General features: G+C 37.3%; 1 protein-coding gene across 2 annotated transcripts in view; it reads left to right on the forward strand.

Annotated features, from left to right (window-relative positions):
• LOC125237933 (clavesin-2-like) overlaps positions 1-18,157 on the forward strand; it is a 30,840-nt gene extending 12,683 nt beyond the window's left edge. Inside the window, exons 1-6 of one of the 2 annotated variants that reach the window (XM_048145175.1) lie at positions 5,205-5,627; positions 13,532-13,797; positions 14,174-14,395; positions 15,408-15,601; positions 16,581-16,697; positions 17,169-18,157. In XM_048145175.1, the coding sequence (XP_048001132.1) occupies positions 5,611-5,627; positions 13,532-13,797; positions 14,174-14,395; positions 15,408-15,601; positions 16,581-16,697; positions 17,169-17,411 (1,059 nt within the window). In that variant the 5' untranslated portion in view covers positions 5,205-5,610 and the 3' untranslated portion in view covers positions 17,412-18,157. Of the gene's footprint in view, positions 1-5,204; positions 5,628-13,531; positions 13,798-14,173; positions 14,396-15,407; positions 15,602-16,580; positions 16,698-17,168 lie in introns of those variants that run through there. The other variant, XM_048145176.1, reaches the window with a different exon arrangement.
• The last annotated feature ends 213 nt before the right edge of the window (positions 18,158-18,370 follow it).

Here is an 18,370-nt window from a genome sequence, read left to right on the forward strand (position 1 = left end):
GTGCGGAAGTATTTTTGGCTGTATTTTCAAGTTTTATAATTATTTTTCAGCTTTTAGTTTCACATGCCCTTGTCTGTATGTTTGTTGTTAAATCTGACAAGGTACATTTTAACCACTTCCCCATTTTCGATTAAAATGAAGTTTGAATTAAGTGCACCTTACACTGGGGCCATTTTGACTTGGGACACTTTCAACCAGGGATGTAACGGATGTGGTTTTAACGGAACCGGAAGCAGAAGCGGAAGTTTTGAATTTAGTTTAACGGAAGCAGAAGCGGAACCGGAACCAGAAGCGGAAGTTATAGATGTTAAAAACGAAATAAAAAAATACCACATAGGTATAACATAAACCAAAACTACTTAAATTACCTAGAACTTTTAGGTGTTTACTGTTCAGCCTGTAATCAGCAGTTTGTAATCAGCCTTTAGGCCCACTTAGGTTTTAAAAACGAAAAGAAAAGTTACCTGATATTTTATCTTAAGTATATCATTCATTACAATCCAAAAATTTAAATCACCTTGAACTTTAAGATGTTCAGTTGTTTAGGTAATCACTAAAAATCACATAAGAATCCTTTTAAACCTTTATTATGCCGTAAAAGGTTTTAGAAACGAAAAGAAAACTTACTCGTAGGTAGTATAATACAATCCAAAACTAACCAGTAAAAATTATATGTGTAATTGTTAGCACACAATTAAATTTTTAAATTAAATGGAGTGATTATAAAAGAAGTAAACTGTATTTAATAAACAAAAGCTTAGCAGCTTTATCTCCCGGCAGTTTGCTTCTAAGGGGATCGTAGATAAGCCCTGCACCACTGAATAGTTGTTCACTCGCTACTAACTAGGTGGACAGGACAAATATTGGCGCACAATGGAATGAAGCGATTGATGTTTAGTATCGCAGCACGTGGCAAGCGGAGAGATGAGCGAATGACAGGTATAGACCTGTTGGTCTTTGATGTACGCTCATGTCCCACCGTCGCGCTAGGTTCCGACATCCGCTATAACTTCCGTTTGAAAAATAACAGAACCGGAACAGAAGCGGATGTGTAAAACAAAACGGAAGTTCCGCAGAAACGGAAGCAGAAGCAGAGCTCCGTTACATCCCTGCTTTCAACTAATCGAAATATATTTTCCATGTTTAAAACTAGTGACAATAGAATAAATAAATACCCAATATCTGGGCAACCGAGCTTCGCTCGGTTCTGTTTCGTATCCTTGACATGTGTCGCCAACTCGCCATCTAGTTCAAAAATGAATAGTACCTACATCGAGCGAAAGAATTCTCAGCCTTAACAACACAACTACTCCACACGAGATGGAGCGCATTTCGCCACAAAAACTCAAATAGTGTATTTTCTATTCGTTTTAGCCTTGACCTGTGTCGCCATCTAGTGTTTGCAATAAATAGTACTTACATCGACCGAAAGAATTCTGTTTTAACAGTACAACTACTGCACACGAGATGGCGCGCGAAGAAAAACGCATGAAAACTCGAAAATTCGCGTTTTCCGGGACCTAAGGATAAGTTAGACCGATTTTTCACCCCCAAAAACCCCCACATAACAAATTTCTGCGAAATCGTTAGAGTGGTTTCCGAGATCGTCAGTGTAAATAAATATATATATAAATAAATAAATATACAAGAATTGCTCGTTTAAAGATATAAGATATTACAGGACTTCTTATCTTATACAGATTGACTGAGTACCACCCACGGTAAGCACAAGAATCAGAGAGAGAGAGAACTACGATATGCTACGGAGCATTAGGGATTGTACGATTGTACTCTTTGCTAGCTAGAGCGAAGGCGTGGTCATAATAAATTAAGAGCTCGTTAGAAATGACAGACTATAAAAGCTTGTATCATAAATTAATCTTGATACGAGTAAAGAATTCTTCGTTATTATTATGATGGGGTGTTCCATCTTCCATGATGTAAAAGTATTTTTTTACATTTTTTTAGGAATTACCTACTGAAATTAGGTCCATTTTATTGTTAGTCAAAACATGCTGTGTTCGTTTAGTCTTTTAATAAAAAATATCCCGACTCTCAACGTTATACCTAACTGAGAATTAAAAGCTTTTTCAGTGACCTTCTGTACCTAATACCTATAACTTCCGTGTCATGCAAAAAGTCACCATCAATAACTAATATGTAGCTAGTATAATTAAATAAAATGTGAACGATGAAGTATATGAAGGACGGAACCCAAGGATGCACCAACTGCAGTCAATGACTCGCAATTCGGGAGTAACGGTGCAACCGGGTGCATCGACCGTGGCCACTTTTCGGCCACGTGCATAACAGTACCTTAACAAGTTGTTTTTTTTGCTACCGTCTTGTGTATAATTATGATTGTTTAATTTATATTTAATTAAACATTAATTTAGGAGAACGGGGATCTTTTATAATATTTCATATGTCATCTAAATGTGAAATGACGTAGGTCTGTGCGTAAATAATTAAGGAAATCAAGTTACACGGTAATTATGTAATTAAACATTGGAGTTAAGAGTTTTAAAGTAATGAAGATTTAAACAAAGATATGAATTTTTTTGTTCCACTATCATATCGTTCGACCACTTAGTATGTATTTAAAAATACCTACTAAGTACCTACTAGTTTATCTAAAGTTCTAAACACCTATTATTTTCATCATCGTTTATGTACACAGCATCTTTGCAGGTAGTTATTATACCTACCTTTAGAAAAAGTCTTAGTCGATGGCTAATAAAAATTAATTTTCATTAGTATTTACATACATACTTCAATTAGAGTGTGGCTAATGAAATATTGCCCCAACTTTTGGCGGGAAATTCAAAAAATCTAGGGCTCCTACTATACCAAGTGTGACCAGCCCTAGTATTTTTTGAATTTCCCGCCAAAAGTTGGGGCAATATTTCATTAGCCACACTCTAGGCACCAATACCAATTGACAATCACATGTCAAAACCAAACGCAAATATTGACCATATAGCTTACTCACATTTTATAACCTTTTTAGGGTTCCGTAGTCAACTAGGAACCCTTATAGTTTCGCCATGTCTGTCTGTCCGTCCGTCCATCCGTCCGTCCGTCCGTCCGTCCGTCCGTCCGTCCGCGGATAATCTCAGTAACCGTTAGCACTAGAAAGCTGAAATTTGGTACCAATATGTATATCAATCACGCCGACAAAGTGCAAAAATAAAAAATGGAAAAATATGTTTTATTAGGGTACCCCCCCTACATGTAAAGTGGGGGCTGATATTTTTTTTCATTCCAACCCCAACATGTGATATATTGTTGGATAGGTATTTAAAAATGAATAAGGGTTTGCAAAGATCGTTTTTTGATAATATTAATATTTTCGGAAATAATCGCTCCTAAAGGAAAAAAAAAGTGCGTCCCCCCCCCTCTAACTTTTGAACCATAAGTTTAAAAAATATGAAAAAAATCACAAAAGTAGAACTTTATAAGGACTTTCTAGGAAAATTGTTTTTAACTTGATGGGTTCAGTAGTTTTTGAGAAAAATACGGAAAACTACGGAACCCTACACTGAGCGTGGCCCGACACGCTCTTGGCCGGTTTTTTATACGTATAGTCAAACAGAGGATAATCATGACTTCCCATAACCTTAACGCGCTATTTTTGTACCTTTAATATACCTGAAGATCAGTTTTTATAAAATGTAACCTTCATTCTCGGGGTCATTGGGATACTTAAGGCGTTTACCATGGTATGGTATATGATGGAAATAATCGTCACAGCCAAATGAGATTTAGTAGTAGTAGACACAGCCAAACGAGATTTAGTAGTAGTGGTAGAGTCTTGGCGTGGTGTACTACCTATAGAACTACGTTAAAAAAAATTGCTTTATTGAATCCATATGCCCGTTGGGCAAGCTAATAAACCTTTAATTGAATTACCTTTAAATTTTATGTTTATACACATAAGTTTAAATAGGCGAAAATTGTCGTTACAGCATGAATAAAACTCTTCCTTTTTGACTTATCTAAAATAGGTACGAAAGTTTTTGCCCTAATACGGAATTTCATCAAAATCAATTTTATATACCGGTTTTCGCTAATACTGACCATATGTCTTGATAAGATATGTATCTTATTATACATGATTGTTTCACAGGGAAGCCATCTCTTTACATAACCGTTTTTATATCAACGATCGGGTTACATTATGCCGATAGCGTGACTATGTTATTCACTAGTTACATAAGTATTACATGTTACGAGTCAACCCTAATCTACTAGACCGACGGAGCTATTGACCTCAACGATAATTTCTGCTTAATATTCATAATACAGATTTGGTCCTTGTTTATTGAGTTAGCGTAGTGTTAGTGTTAACACTTCTGCCCAGCAGACTAGTGTGATATTGATAAATTATCAATGATAATTTGGTGTCCAAATGACAGTTATTTTTGATATTGATCGACAGAAGTTGCAAACGTCCACTACCATCAACCGGGACGGTATTGTATTCTAAAGAATACTTCAGAGTACAGACACTCAAACTATTTTTCTTTTTATAATTCTTTAATATAGCATAACATATAATCACGCCTGCATTCCATAAAGGGGTAGGCAGAGCACATGAACTTCTAAACTTTCAGTGCCACTCTTGGCAAAAAGGGGTTGATAGAAATCGAAATTGTGCCATTGCAGTGACAGGTTGCCACTTGCCAGCTTCTCGCCTACGCCATTATATTATTATAATTATTTGGTGCTGAATATTCATATGGCCCTGATGGTAAGCAGTTTCCGATGCTTATGTATGCATGAAACTCCAGAGCACGATTACGATTTAAGCAAAAAATTTTCATTTGGACTTATTTTACATCCTAAATGATGGAAGCGAAATTGATGATGCATTTTCGTAATTTTTTTATACATAAAAACAGGTTAAAATAAAAGGACAGAAGTATGTATATGTAAGTATGTACTAACTCGTATTCCTCGATATTTTACTTCAATATATATATTATATATTTTCAATTATTACATTGGGTATCCCGTACACTGTACAGCGTCCAAGATTCACAACTCGCAGGTCATCAAACTCCAAAATCTCGTACAAATACTTGCTAAGGGCAATACTCTACTTATAAAGTCAGTGTCGCAATATTTCGGGAGCGACCGTTACCCACAGTCGGGACGGACCGCCGGGCTATACCGACGTGCCCGCTACTGGCGCGTTTACCCTACAAAATGGCGGGATGTGCTTTTCGCATAGACAAAGTAGACTTAGTGTAATGCTGGCAGGATAGAAGTTTTTTTATTTTATTTGTGTGGTGATGTTTTTTTGCCAGTACGTAATGTGAAACTTGGGTTGATTTTTTTTTCTGTGATTACTATCTCTTAATCGTAGATTGTTTATATATTTTTAAAGCTACAATTAAAAACAATAGGCTTTAAAAAATCGGTATCCGTTAAAACAAAGAAGCCTATATTAAATTGTAAACACTTAAATGCCAGGAAACTCTTATCTTAAAATCAATCTTAACAACATTTTCATATTCTTAATGCACCAAGATTATTATTATTTTATTTAAAAAAAGCCATTATTAGTGACGCTATAAAGTCTAAAATGCTTCGGAAAGTGATACAATGACGTCAAACCTAAGGTAAGAAGCGCGCTGGGTGAATTCAAATTGTTTTATTAAGTGTGATTAGATCTATAGAATAATAATTAAACTCTTGTGTTTATTTATTAAAAATAATAACACTGTTATCGATGTGATAAATTGATAATGCAATGTCTAGATATTTTTTATACTATGTCGTCGGTACAGTCAGAGGCAAACGAACATACTGACCGCTTGATTGTAAGCAGATACCGTAACCAATGGACGCCTGCAACGCCAGAACTGATTCATGCGCGTTTCTGACTCCATTACACCGCTCCATCATCGTGACAACCTGGGTACTAGCCAACATCACGATCTCTTACGCTTCGTTACCAATTGTGACGTTGGCTAGGTACCCTGATTTACTGACCTACATCACCCTACACTATGAGGTCTATGAGTAGAGTCTATATAATTCTCTTAAAGCCGATTCACGCTTAACCGGTTTCAATTTCTGACTCCATTACACCGCTCCATCATCGTGACAACCTGGGTACTAGCCAACATCACAATCTCTTACGCTTCGTTAACAATTGTGACGTTGGCTAGGTACCCTGATTTACTGACCTACATCACCCTACACTATGAGGTCTATGAGTAGAGTCTATATAATTCTCTTAAAGCCGATTCACGCTTAACCGGTTTCAATTCAATTTATGTTATTATTCCACCTGAGGAAAAGTTAATCTTTACATTGATATTCCTAAGGCATCGCGTTGGTGACAATTCTATAAATGTCGCGAATACTCTACACTTAAGTACCTAAGTAATGTAATACAATACATGATTTTTTATTTATACACGAAGAAACACATACAGAAACTAATAATATGCCACAGAGAACCTCCTATAGAGTGCCAGTATGGCTAATTTTGTTCCCGGTACAAATCGCCAAAACTTGAAGCGCGAGGCTCGGGCGGGGTGATATGTTAGCGCGCTGCGATTGGTCGTTTCAAGGACGGTGGGCGGGAGCACTGTTGCATAAGGATGGGACATGCTTGTTACCGTAATTTATGTTGACCGGTTTTGGTTGAATTATTTTACCAGAAATTATTGTTAGTTATTATTAATAACAATGCATACTATAAAAAGGTACATACATTTTACTTGGTATTTCATATGAAATCTTTTAAAGATAAAAGTAATGAGAGCTTTAATACTGAAATCAGACATCATGTTCGTAACATCCTTTTTTACGCACTAGTATCGTAATGTACTATTAAATCATCTAGTATATATACAGACACCCTGTTTTTATTGAATTCTGCTTACTTTAAGGGAAGGTTCTTTAGATCAAATACAATTACTTTCTCTAAGAAACGAGCTTCTCAAAACTTAGGGTTATCGAGTTATTAAAAAAATAAATATGATTACTGAACACGTGTGTGATAGCCTTTACCAATTATTAATGTTATTTGTTTTGACATGCGCCGTCGAACACTTGACACTAACTTGAATGTTAATCTTAAGGGTCTCTGACACTAATAAATTTATTTATTATGTATGAAAATGATGAATTCTTTTTTGCGAATTAAATTTAAAGTGATATCTGTATGCATATACATTCAATCAAAAAAAAAATTTTCAAAATCGGTCTAGTAACGACGGAGATATCGAGGAACAAACATTAAAAAAAAAAACATACAGACGACTTGATAACCCCTTCCTTTGAGATTTGGAAGGCGGTTAAAAATTACATTATCAGGCTGAAGATGCTAAATTAAAAAAAATACCAAAAGGTTAATTTCCAAGTTATTATTAATGATAGTAGAGTCTCATAAATAACCGACAATGTATGTAACTTAGAACAACATAACCTTTGGTTATGCTAAAATAAGACCGGCTTACCAAAACTGGCAAATATAAGGTTGGTACTGCAGACTCCAATAGACGTCTCCGTTTGCGATTATTTGTTATTTGGTGAAAGCAATCAGCAGTAAAGTGTCTTGAGCAAATAACGCTTGTATTGCTTGGATACCACGACTCCCCACGTTGCGTGGCGTCGATCCATTTAGTTTTAGTTAACGGTGATTTCGGAAATCTGGAATACCACTGATTTATGTTACCTACGTCTGAGTATTCTGTACTGTTACTTATAGGTACAATACTAGTACTAGCTTATTCAAACTGGATAACCTACTGTTCACTGCTATTGCCCTAATATCAGGACCATTTCGCGTTAAAACCATTAAATTCGGTAAGATTCTAAGTTTTCCAGGTTTAATTTAGCCTTAGAATTGTTCCGAAACTTGTGTCTGATATGAAGGCAAAAGCGAGATAGATCCAACGTCGCATGCAAGCTATTAAACATGCAAAAAAACGAATAAATAAATAAATAGGACAATATACGCAACTTATTAGAAATATATTTATCATAAGACTCCAAATATAAATATAATAATATATAAACGTACAATCATAAACCACCCTTGCATGCATACTGAATTAACAACCATACATACTTATTCTATAAAAAGCATTTACTAAGTACCTACTTTTTACGAATGAGGTGACGAGGTGAATATTTTATATGATTCTGCTCCAGATTTTATATGATGCTACTGCTATATCTGTAAAATTGATTCAATGAAGGTTACAATTAGTTTTAAATAATCATAATTTTGCAATTATATTACTTTACAACACAATTTAGATTTTGACTATCTGTGACAAGTTTTGATTTTGCTGACATTTTTTAACTTCGTCATAAGTACCAACTGCCAGGAACTAGTGTGTGTCACTGGATTCAACCCCTCACCAAAAGGATCCTAAAAGCCTACACAACACAACATATCATAATTTGAAACTAATTTCGAGTTCCCTTGCACTTCCTCCAAGTTTCTGATGAGGCCCACCTTGTGGTACTGGATACAACTGCTCACCAAAACGATTCTAAAAAGCCAACACATCATATCATTGTGTCAAGCCAACACCGAGTTCCCTAGCACTTCTTACGAGTTCATCATGACCCCCATCTTGTGGTACTGGACCCAACTACTCACCAAGAGGATCCTAAAAAGCCAACACAACATATCATTATGTCAAGCCAACACCGAGTTCCCTAGCACTTCTTCCGAGTTCATCATGAGGCCCATCTCGTGGTACTGGACCCAACTGTTCGCCAAGAGGATCCTAAAAAGCCAACACATCATATAATTATGTCAAGCCAACACCAAGTTCCCTAGCACTTCTTCCAAGTTCATCATGAGGCCCATCTTGTGGTACTGGATCCAACTGCTCACCAAGAGAATCCTAAAAAGCCAACACAACATATCATTATGTCAAACCAAGTCTTAGTTCCCTCGCACTTCCTTAAAGTTTATCATCAGGCCTATCTTATGACACTCAACCCTACTGCTCACTAAAAGGATCCTAAAAAGCCAACACGAAATATCTTTATCTCAAGCCAACTCCGAGTTCCCTCGCACTTCCTCCAAGTTCATCATGAGGCCCATGTTGTAGTACTGAACACAACTGCTCACCAAGAGGATCCTAAAAAGCCAACACAACATATCATTATGTCAAGCCAACTCTGAGTTCCCTCGCACTTCCTCGAACTTCATCATCAGGCCTATCTTATGATTCTCCACCCAACTGCTCACCAAGAGGATTCTATAAAGCCAACACATCATATCATTACCTCAAGCCAACTCCGAGTTCCCTCGCACTTCCTCCAAGTTCATCATCAGGCCTATCTTATGAGATTGAACCTAACTGCTCACTAAGATGATCCTAAAAAGCCAACATAACATTTATCGATTCTCGTACTGCCTTGGAGTTCATCATCGGGCCCACCAGTGGACTCGCATGGGCGTCACTGAGTCAAAAAACCTGCATTTAAAAACACTGTCCATGTTTTGATGATTGTTTCCAGGGCTCGGATACCGGTAAAATTTTCAAACCGTTATCATGTACTTGCGGCAAAACTAATTTCGTTAGTTAAAATTTCGTTTCCGCTCGAAAAACCGCTATTTTTAAACCGGTTTTAGGGGAACGCTTTCATAAAGGTATCGTTCGATTAACCGGTTTAGAACAAAATAAACCGGTTTATTCCACAGCATGATAGGTAATTACTGTTCAAACCAAACAAAAAGGTCGCCGCCGCTCGTCGAATAAACCGGTTTATTTCGGTTAATATAAAGTTCTCATAACGTTCGCCTTCTTTAGAAAGATCGGAGTAAAATCGAAATAAACCGTTTTTAACCGGTTCCAAGTCTTGATTGTTTCAGCTTTAGCAAAACTACTACCTACTTACGAAATAAACTATAATAAAAACTAAGAATTAAACTACTTGTTTACCTACTAACCAACCAACCATAAACTACAAACCAACTACCTAAATAAAAAAAACTACACATTCTACAAATTACTACTTACTACTTAGTACGTACTGACTACTCTAACAAACATCGGAAAATATTATATTGGTAGAAATTATAATTTTCATCTCTACTTATTGCGTAAACAAATCCGGTAAAACGTTGTTAAAACAAAACACGAGGTCACGGTAATAAACAAAATCAACATTGTCACATCACTACGATACACGTGCTTCGTAAGAAAGGAATAGCACATTGCATTTTTAATTTGATGAAAAGGGACAGAGTATGACTGTCGCGTCAACTACTTCTAGTGGCCAGTGTAAGTTGACCTATGCTGACTCGGAATAAATTATAAATATGACTTACCTGTGAAATGTAATTCCGTCTGTTTTTAAATTTGACTTTCTTGTGGTTTTTCCACACCATTTCACACCACAGGTGGACATTTTTAAGCATCAAATGCCCTTTTTCAATTTTTTTTTTGCGTAAAACACGCGCTCTTTGCGGATCTGCTACTTGGTCGCAACTGAACGGGCACGGCGAGCGCCCGCGCTTATATCAGTGCAAATACTAGGAAGGCTGGCAACCGCGAGTCGTCTTATAATTCATGTCTATAGGGGTTGGTCTGTGTAATATGCATAAAACTTCTTTCTTGGTTCTTAAGGCATTTTATACAAATTTACAAATATTTCCTGGCGACATTTCCTCGCAATGCAGATACATTGCCAGCTCTTCCGTCACGTTACGTTAACGAATGCTACATCTTCTTACATCCGGTTATTACTGTATTTTCTACTTCAATTAAAATTATGAGTCTAAATAGCCAACGTCACATCACAATCGCTTTCGCTTATTAATCGTAGCTATCTCTCCCTATCACTCTTTTATAGTGGTGCGACAGAGCCAGACTGCGTTACGTAGCGTCAACGATTGGCACTTTGGCTAGGCGGGTAAGAAATCTAAACGAATTCTTTGAATAACATTAGCACGAATGTATCTCTCAGGCCCACTTGCACCAACCACTTAACTCAGGGTTAGTGCATTGTCATCTGTCAAATTCCATATAAAATGGTGGGTTAACCCTCGGGTTAACCCACCATTTTCGTTGGTGCAAGTGGCCCTAAGTGTCTTTACTTAAGTACCTACCTCTTATCTTAATTTAATACTGCGATAATGATAAAAACGATTTTTCTGTGCGTGGTAAAAAGTCAAGTTTGTCAGTTGAAATTGGGGGCAAATTTGAAAAAAGTAGGCGCGATGAATCGATCACTCTCACATTTTTTTACAGTTTGTGTAACTTTTACGTTTTTACACAATAATATTATTTTAACACTTTTCAAAAACTGGACTAAATTTTATATTTTTCTAGACTTTTGTACCGCGTTATTTAAGAAATAAAATGAATATTTACAACACACAATACACACGTGAGCTACCTTTGTGGCACGTTTTAGCAACCGCGCACGGCGCACGAGACATTGTGATGCAAATTCTGTACGTGAAATAAAAAGTAAATGTGCTACTTGAACTTAACCTAGTCAGTCGTTCCATTTAGATTCGAATTTCGAGTTGTTCATTTTTTTCTATTCGTGAATAAAAACTTTTTAGGCCAAATTTTGTCAGCCAGTGACCAATGTTCCCAGACCTCAATGAGGTTTGCGCGCATGTAACACCTCTGCAGTGGCGGGCGTCTACATTAGTCTAGGGAGTCTGTTTACCAACAAGTTGGCCGTATCTTTGTTTGCCACCGATGTAGTATATAAAAATCACCTTCCAAAATGAATTCGATTAATCGGGTGGGGCTTAGGTGGGGTATCTATAAAACTAAACAATAGAACAAAAGACATCAACGCTTTAATTAATTAGGCATGGCTTGTGTTTTGTTACGGTGGGACTTCGCTTTTAGTTAAAAAAAAAATTACGGTTTATACAGACTCTGCAGCAAATGGTATGCTATTATCGGTGACGTTTGGAGAGGCCTTACCAGGCATAGATATAGGAAAACAGATAAAGATAGATAATTGTATGAATTAGAAATCTATTTCATGGCCATACATTAAAGACTTATTAGTATTATAATTAAAGCTATCAGTGAGTCAAATTTAGCTAAATATAGTATTTATCTCTTTTTCATATCGACGCCGATTTCTAACGACCTTTTATTAAGTAGGTAGTAAGCCTTTTAACGCTTTTTGGAACTCAATCAGCTCTACGGCACATTTTCCCCAGTTGTTTTTCTTAGTTAACATTATAAATTAGTCATTACTCAAGTGTTTGCTTAACATGTGGCAATCATCATATCTGAAATCTCATTGGTCAAGTCAAAAACACGGACCAGTGTAACATACTCGTTGATTATTCATAGTAGTTATATGACTCTCGGGTTCATGTTAAATTTGTCTTTGTGGCGCATGAAATACCGTTGACATAGTTTGACTATTCGGGACTTTGAATCAAGGAGTGAATAAATTTTTAACTTCTGATTAGCAGAAACGTCTGCAATCGATGCCACTAGGCTTAGAATAAATTTAAAAGTGGAAAATGTCTGCCTTGGGTGAGACTTGAACTCACGGCCTCTGGATCGATACTCCAGCGCTCTGCCAACTGAGCCACCAAGACTTCAACCAAGCCAGCGAAATTTTCCACTACTAAGGTCAATGGGACCAAGGCAGACATTTTCCACTTTTAAATTTATTCTAAGCCTAGTGGCATCGATTGCAGACGTTTCTGCTAATCAGAAGTTAAAAATTTAGCATGGTAGCGCATCGTAACTGGTGAATTTCCAATATGACTTGAAACTCCGGTTGCCGTTTAAGAAGTTTAACACTCTTACGGTAGATGTCGCTACGGGTCCCATTGACCTTAGTAGTGGAAAATTTCGCTTGGTTTTGGTTGAAGTCTTGGTGGCTCAGTTGGCAGAGCGCTGGAGTATCGATCCAGAGGCCGTGAGTTCAAGTCTCACCCAAGGCAGACATTTTCCACTTTTAAATTTATTCTAAGGAGTGAATAAGTTATATTTTAATGTTGGTTCCTCTATGGTTGGTACAACGGCAAGCGGGTCAACATGTTCTATGTCGCAATGGACGTTTCAAGTGACAGTAGGACTAAAGGGCTTTAATCGCAGGGGATTAATCGTATGATGCGATGCTTTGTATGAAACGTGATGGGTATATGAAATAGTCATATAATTCTGTCCGGGTATAATGTTTATGTACTCAGGGTTATAAATGCGATAAGTACTTTACTCACATTGCAGCATCTGCATCTGCAATCATATGGCTGTCGTACCATAACCGTGTGGTATCTTATGGATTTTGATTTGTGACCGATTAATCCATACTTAATATTATAAATGGGAAAGTGTGTGTGTGTGTGTATGTTTGTTTGTCCGTCTTTCACGGCAAAACGGAGCGATGAATTGACGTGATTATTTAAGTGGAGATAGTTGAAGGGATGGAGAGTGACATAGGCTACTTTTTGTCTCTTTATAACAATTGTGTTTTACCTTCAATTATTCTACTCAAAACTCAATATTTATGAAATTCAATCAATTTTAACGTGTACCTCCTATTGTTTCAGAACCAAAATGGCGACATCAGTCCTTCAACCAGAATCGCGGCGTGAACACGAACCGAAGGCGGAAATAGCCGAGTCCCCCCGACTGACCGACGATGAGCGAATGGCGATCCTCGAAGCGAAAGAGAGAGAGACAGGAGAGCTGCCCGTAGAACTGAGGGAGAGGGCGAGATTGGAGATGAGAGAAGAACCGGCAATTAGGGAGCATGCTTTGGCGCAAATGAGGCATTTTATAGAGAAGCATCCGGCCATCAAGAAGTCTAGGACAGGTATGTTAATTTCTGGACAACTGGTTTAAAGAGTTATATGTTCTTAAAGAGTCAACAAGTCGCATAAAGCACCCGTAGAGGTGTAAGGAAAAAAGTAACTTTGGTTTTATCTACATCACTTAGCCCAACTGGTTACTTGGAGTGGTGACCTCAAAATTTACATACTCTTGGGAAACCCAACCAACTCATGTAAAGAAGTTCAGAATATTCTAAGTGGCGTCCTCTCTGATCGTGATAACCAAGTTCCCCCAAAAATTCTCAAGGAATCAACCAACCAACCTAAAGCTAACCTACTCCATGCCTTCATCGGATGTCTGTCAAGATACTTTGTACAAGTTTGTACTTCATCGCTAAAGTTGTCATCTTTCATTTTCAGACGCACCATTCCTCCTCCGTTTCCTCCGCACCAAGAAGTATTCCATCCCACAAGCCTGCTCCATGCTGGAACGCTACCTCACGCTGCGTCAGGTCCACCCCCACTGGTTCCAGAAGCTAGACCCCTTGGACCCTAAGATAGCGGCTGTTATTGATGCTGGATACTTGGTTCCGCTGCCGAAGAGGGATTCTGAAGGCAGAAGAGTGGTGTTATCTTGCATGGGTAAGACTTAAAGCGTCTTTAGTCTATCAGATCTGAACTTCTTATCCAGATCTTCCTACATCCAGGTAAAATGAACATGGTTCTTTAGGCAAGTTCTCCTAAATTGCCCTAGACAGTTCGAGGTTCATCCCCACTGGTTCCAGAAGAGACCCCTTGGACTCTAAGATAGCAGCTGTAATTGACGCTGGGTACTTGGTTCCGCTGCCGAAGAGAGATGCGGAGGGCAGGAGAGTGGTGTTATCTTGTATGGGTAAAATGTAAATCTTCTCCACCACCACACAATTATGCATCTAAGGCAGACAAGGCAAGTGTAAGTCCTCCTGAATGTCCTTAAGACTGTTCGAGGTTCATCCCACTGGTTCCAGATGCTAGATCCCTTGCACCCTAAGATAGCAGTCCTCCTGAATGTCCTTTTAAAACTGTTCGAGGTTCATCCCACTGGTTCCAGAAGCTAGACCCCTTGCACCCTAAGATAGCAGTCCTCCTGAATGTCCTTAAGACTGTTCGAGGTTCATCCCCACTGGTTCCAGAAGCTAGACCCCTTGGACCCTAAGATAGCAGCTGTGATTGACGCTGGGTTGGTTAAGCTGCCGAAGAGGGATGCGGAGGGCAGAACAGTGGTGTTGTCGTGCATGGGTAAGATTTAAATGGGTCTACTCCTTCACTTCAGTTTTTATGTCACCGATAAATAAATATAGCAAACTGATGTTGCCAGTCAGCATTTAATTCGTCTCAAAAACCTTTAGCAATTTTTTTTTATTGGGGACACCTTACACAGATCAACTTAGCCCCAAACTAAGCAAAGCTTGTACTATGAGTGTTTAATATTAATTTTCATTATTTATCCGGTGAGCGCTCCAACTGAACGTCTAGAAACTTTCTCCGAAAGATTTACGACCAAAGGGTGTGTGTGAAGTTATGCGCCTGGCTCACTGACACAGCGGAGTTACGTACCTCGAAAAAACGGGTGTTTTTGAAATATAATATCTTATATGACACTTTTGTTCTTCAGGCCGCTTCGATCCCCACGTCTACGATAGCTGCGTGATGGCGCGCGTTCACTCCATGATAGTAGAAATGCTACTGGACGAGCCAAGAAGCCAACTGCTCGGCTACACCCACGTGAATGACGAGGCAGGCATGCAGATGCCGCACGTTAGTCTATGGTCCTTCAACGATGTTAGAACTATGCTCAACTGTATCCAGGTATTCTATCTAATTCTACTCTTCTTCAACTATTCTTAATTACTTAGTGTGCTGGGTCAGCGATCCGAAGAGGATCTTGGCCACGCCACTCAGTAGGTACAGGTCTTTCTGAACCTCATCGATGCATCGATCGATACTATAGGCTACTTGCCTCCTAGTCAAATCAGCTTCTTTTTAAGAACTGTCAAAACGAATTTGAACTTTTTAATATGGAATTAATATGAAATCGAATTGAGTGACGTAACGGTCAATTCAGTTACTTTATATATTTCTACCTGACTTATTAAATAGAAATTGGATTTAAAAATAACTTCTGTCCATGTTTTTCTGATGCTTTTATTTCATGCATGGTATAAAATATTTTATTTTGAGAACAGTCAAGTTCCCTATTCTACTCTACGAAAAACAACTGACATTGATCATCAATTTTTGGTAAAAACTTCGTCTGTTTATTATTACTTTTATCACGAATATAATTCTATTGCATTCATCCTTAAGGTTGTCTGGAAGACATCGCTCTTTAGCGACAAGACCGCCTGTTGTTTACCTTTGTTCGTGTTGCTTCTTTATTTTGTATTGTTGTATTTTATTTTATCAAGGTGTGCAATAAAGAGTATTCGTATTTTGTATTGTATTGTAATCAGTAATCATTTATTGCTTTCATAGGTACATAAGTTGGTACATTGTCAAGGGTTATTGGGTAGGGCTTTTAAATGAGGAATACTACTGGGATGCAAGCATCTTGCATAAACAAGTGAAACTGTACGGTATCAGGAGAACAAGTGCTGACAGCATATAAAGCCTTTAGGGTATCAAAATATTTCTATATCTACATCAAAAGTTACGGTGTGTGATGATTTGATGAGGCCCTCGATTTTTTCCTAATACTTATTATATCATCATAAGAATTATTAATAGATAAAAACACTGTGATTGTTACTTTTCCTTTCCCAAACTTATAAAGAGTGTTAATTTTTAGAATTCTACACCGATGCGCCACAAATGTACTCACTTTGTCAACGTGCCTCACTACGGAGCTAAGTTCTTCGAATTCGCCGTGTCGCTGCTCAGTGATAAACTAAAGGACCGTGTTATGGTAATATTACTTTATCATATTACTTAAAAAAAAAATGTAATTAACTCGATTTTTTATTATACACATGTTTTCCATTTTGATTATTCCTGGCTCTTTTTGACCAATCATAGTTGCCAAAAAGAGATGTTGCCAACCTTACAACATGCAGCTGACTTCATAGTATGGAAGTTTCGATACCACAGAATATAAAAATTCAAATTCAATACAGAGTTACATGTCCGTATAACTTTTCGATTGATGTATATTGAAGAGTAATGTTGGCCAACTTTGTCAGTAGGTAAAGGTGCGAAATTCAAAATTAGTCTGGGAAGCTGCTCCTATTATTCTGTCCCTTTTACGTCTTTCTGAATATAATTTAGTTATATTATTTAAGTTCATGATTCGTCGCTTTATGTACTGATCAGTTCGTATAAAATATTATTTACCTACCAGTGCTAATTTCTTCAATAAATAATTCTGTATCTTTTTCAGTTCCACCGCACCACCCAAGACTTGAATAAGCACGTTGATCCCGCTATCTTGCCCAAAGAATATGGCGGCACGGTTCCTCTACGCGACATGATTGAAGAGTTGAAACGCAAACTTCTTAAACACAGAGAAGAATTACTAGCACTGGACGAAATGTGTGTAGATGTAAACGCTCTCGAGAAGAATGATATAACTCAAGATATTCATTCTACAGCTGGGTCATTCAGAAAACTTGAATTGGATTAAGATATTTCTCTAATTTTGACTTAGTTTTTACTCCATTAAATTTGTGACATTTGTATTGTTGTTATATGGATTTAGTTTTTAAGTATGTTATGGTAACATGCGCTGGCAAGTAATTCTAAGCTTTCGAATATTTTAACAGACTTCATATTTTATACATAGATCTCAATGGCTTCCCCTTCTAATTAAGGAACCGGTTCTATGCAATTATTTCAGATTTTAATACTCCACATATCATATTGATGAATATAGTCCGACAAATAAATTTGTCAGTAGATAAAAGCGCGTTATTCTTTTTTCTGTCAGAACGAAATTTCGTGTCTACATTGCTCAAAATTGCGGCTTTTTAACTTACAAATTTGTTTTTCGCGTTCATAGTGACACATTTATATTAAGAAGAGGAATAATTGCATTAACCCAGTACTAATTAAGTAACTATAATAGTGACCTAGTGGCAGCCGTAGGTGGTGTCACGTTACCATTCTTACTTTGCTGGATTTGTGAATCTCTCATAACTGATTGATTTTGTATGTGAACGAGTTGTATTTTTGTACTTGTAATTACAACATGTTTATTTTGATGAACTTGGAATATTGCAAGCGGCATTCCATACGGGATATTAATGTAATTCCTAATACTTGAATTCACAGCTGCAATCTGTACTTGAATGACTTGTTGAAATTTTAGTTTATTTATGCATGATAAGTAAAATCCTGTTTTTACTGCTTAAGATTAAAAGGTACTTCTTATTAATTCGTTTCATTTCCTCTTGATACTCTTATCTCTTGAAACTGTTGAAATGATACGCATTAAAAAATAAAAGCTGTAATTTTAATATCTGATATCAGGAAAGTGTTTCTTAATTTTACTTCAAATTTCCCGAAATTTCTATAAATTATGGACACTAAGCACGCGGCGCTGCTTGTCCGAAATTTCCTAAATCGGCTGAATCGCTTACTGCC

The sequence above is a fragment of the Leguminivora glycinivorella genome, chromosome 22 (assembly GCF_023078275.1).
Source record: "Leguminivora glycinivorella isolate SPB_JAAS2020 chromosome 22, LegGlyc_1.1, whole genome shotgun sequence".
Classification (NCBI taxonomy): Eukaryota; Metazoa; Arthropoda; class Insecta; order Lepidoptera; family Tortricidae; genus Leguminivora; species Leguminivora glycinivorella.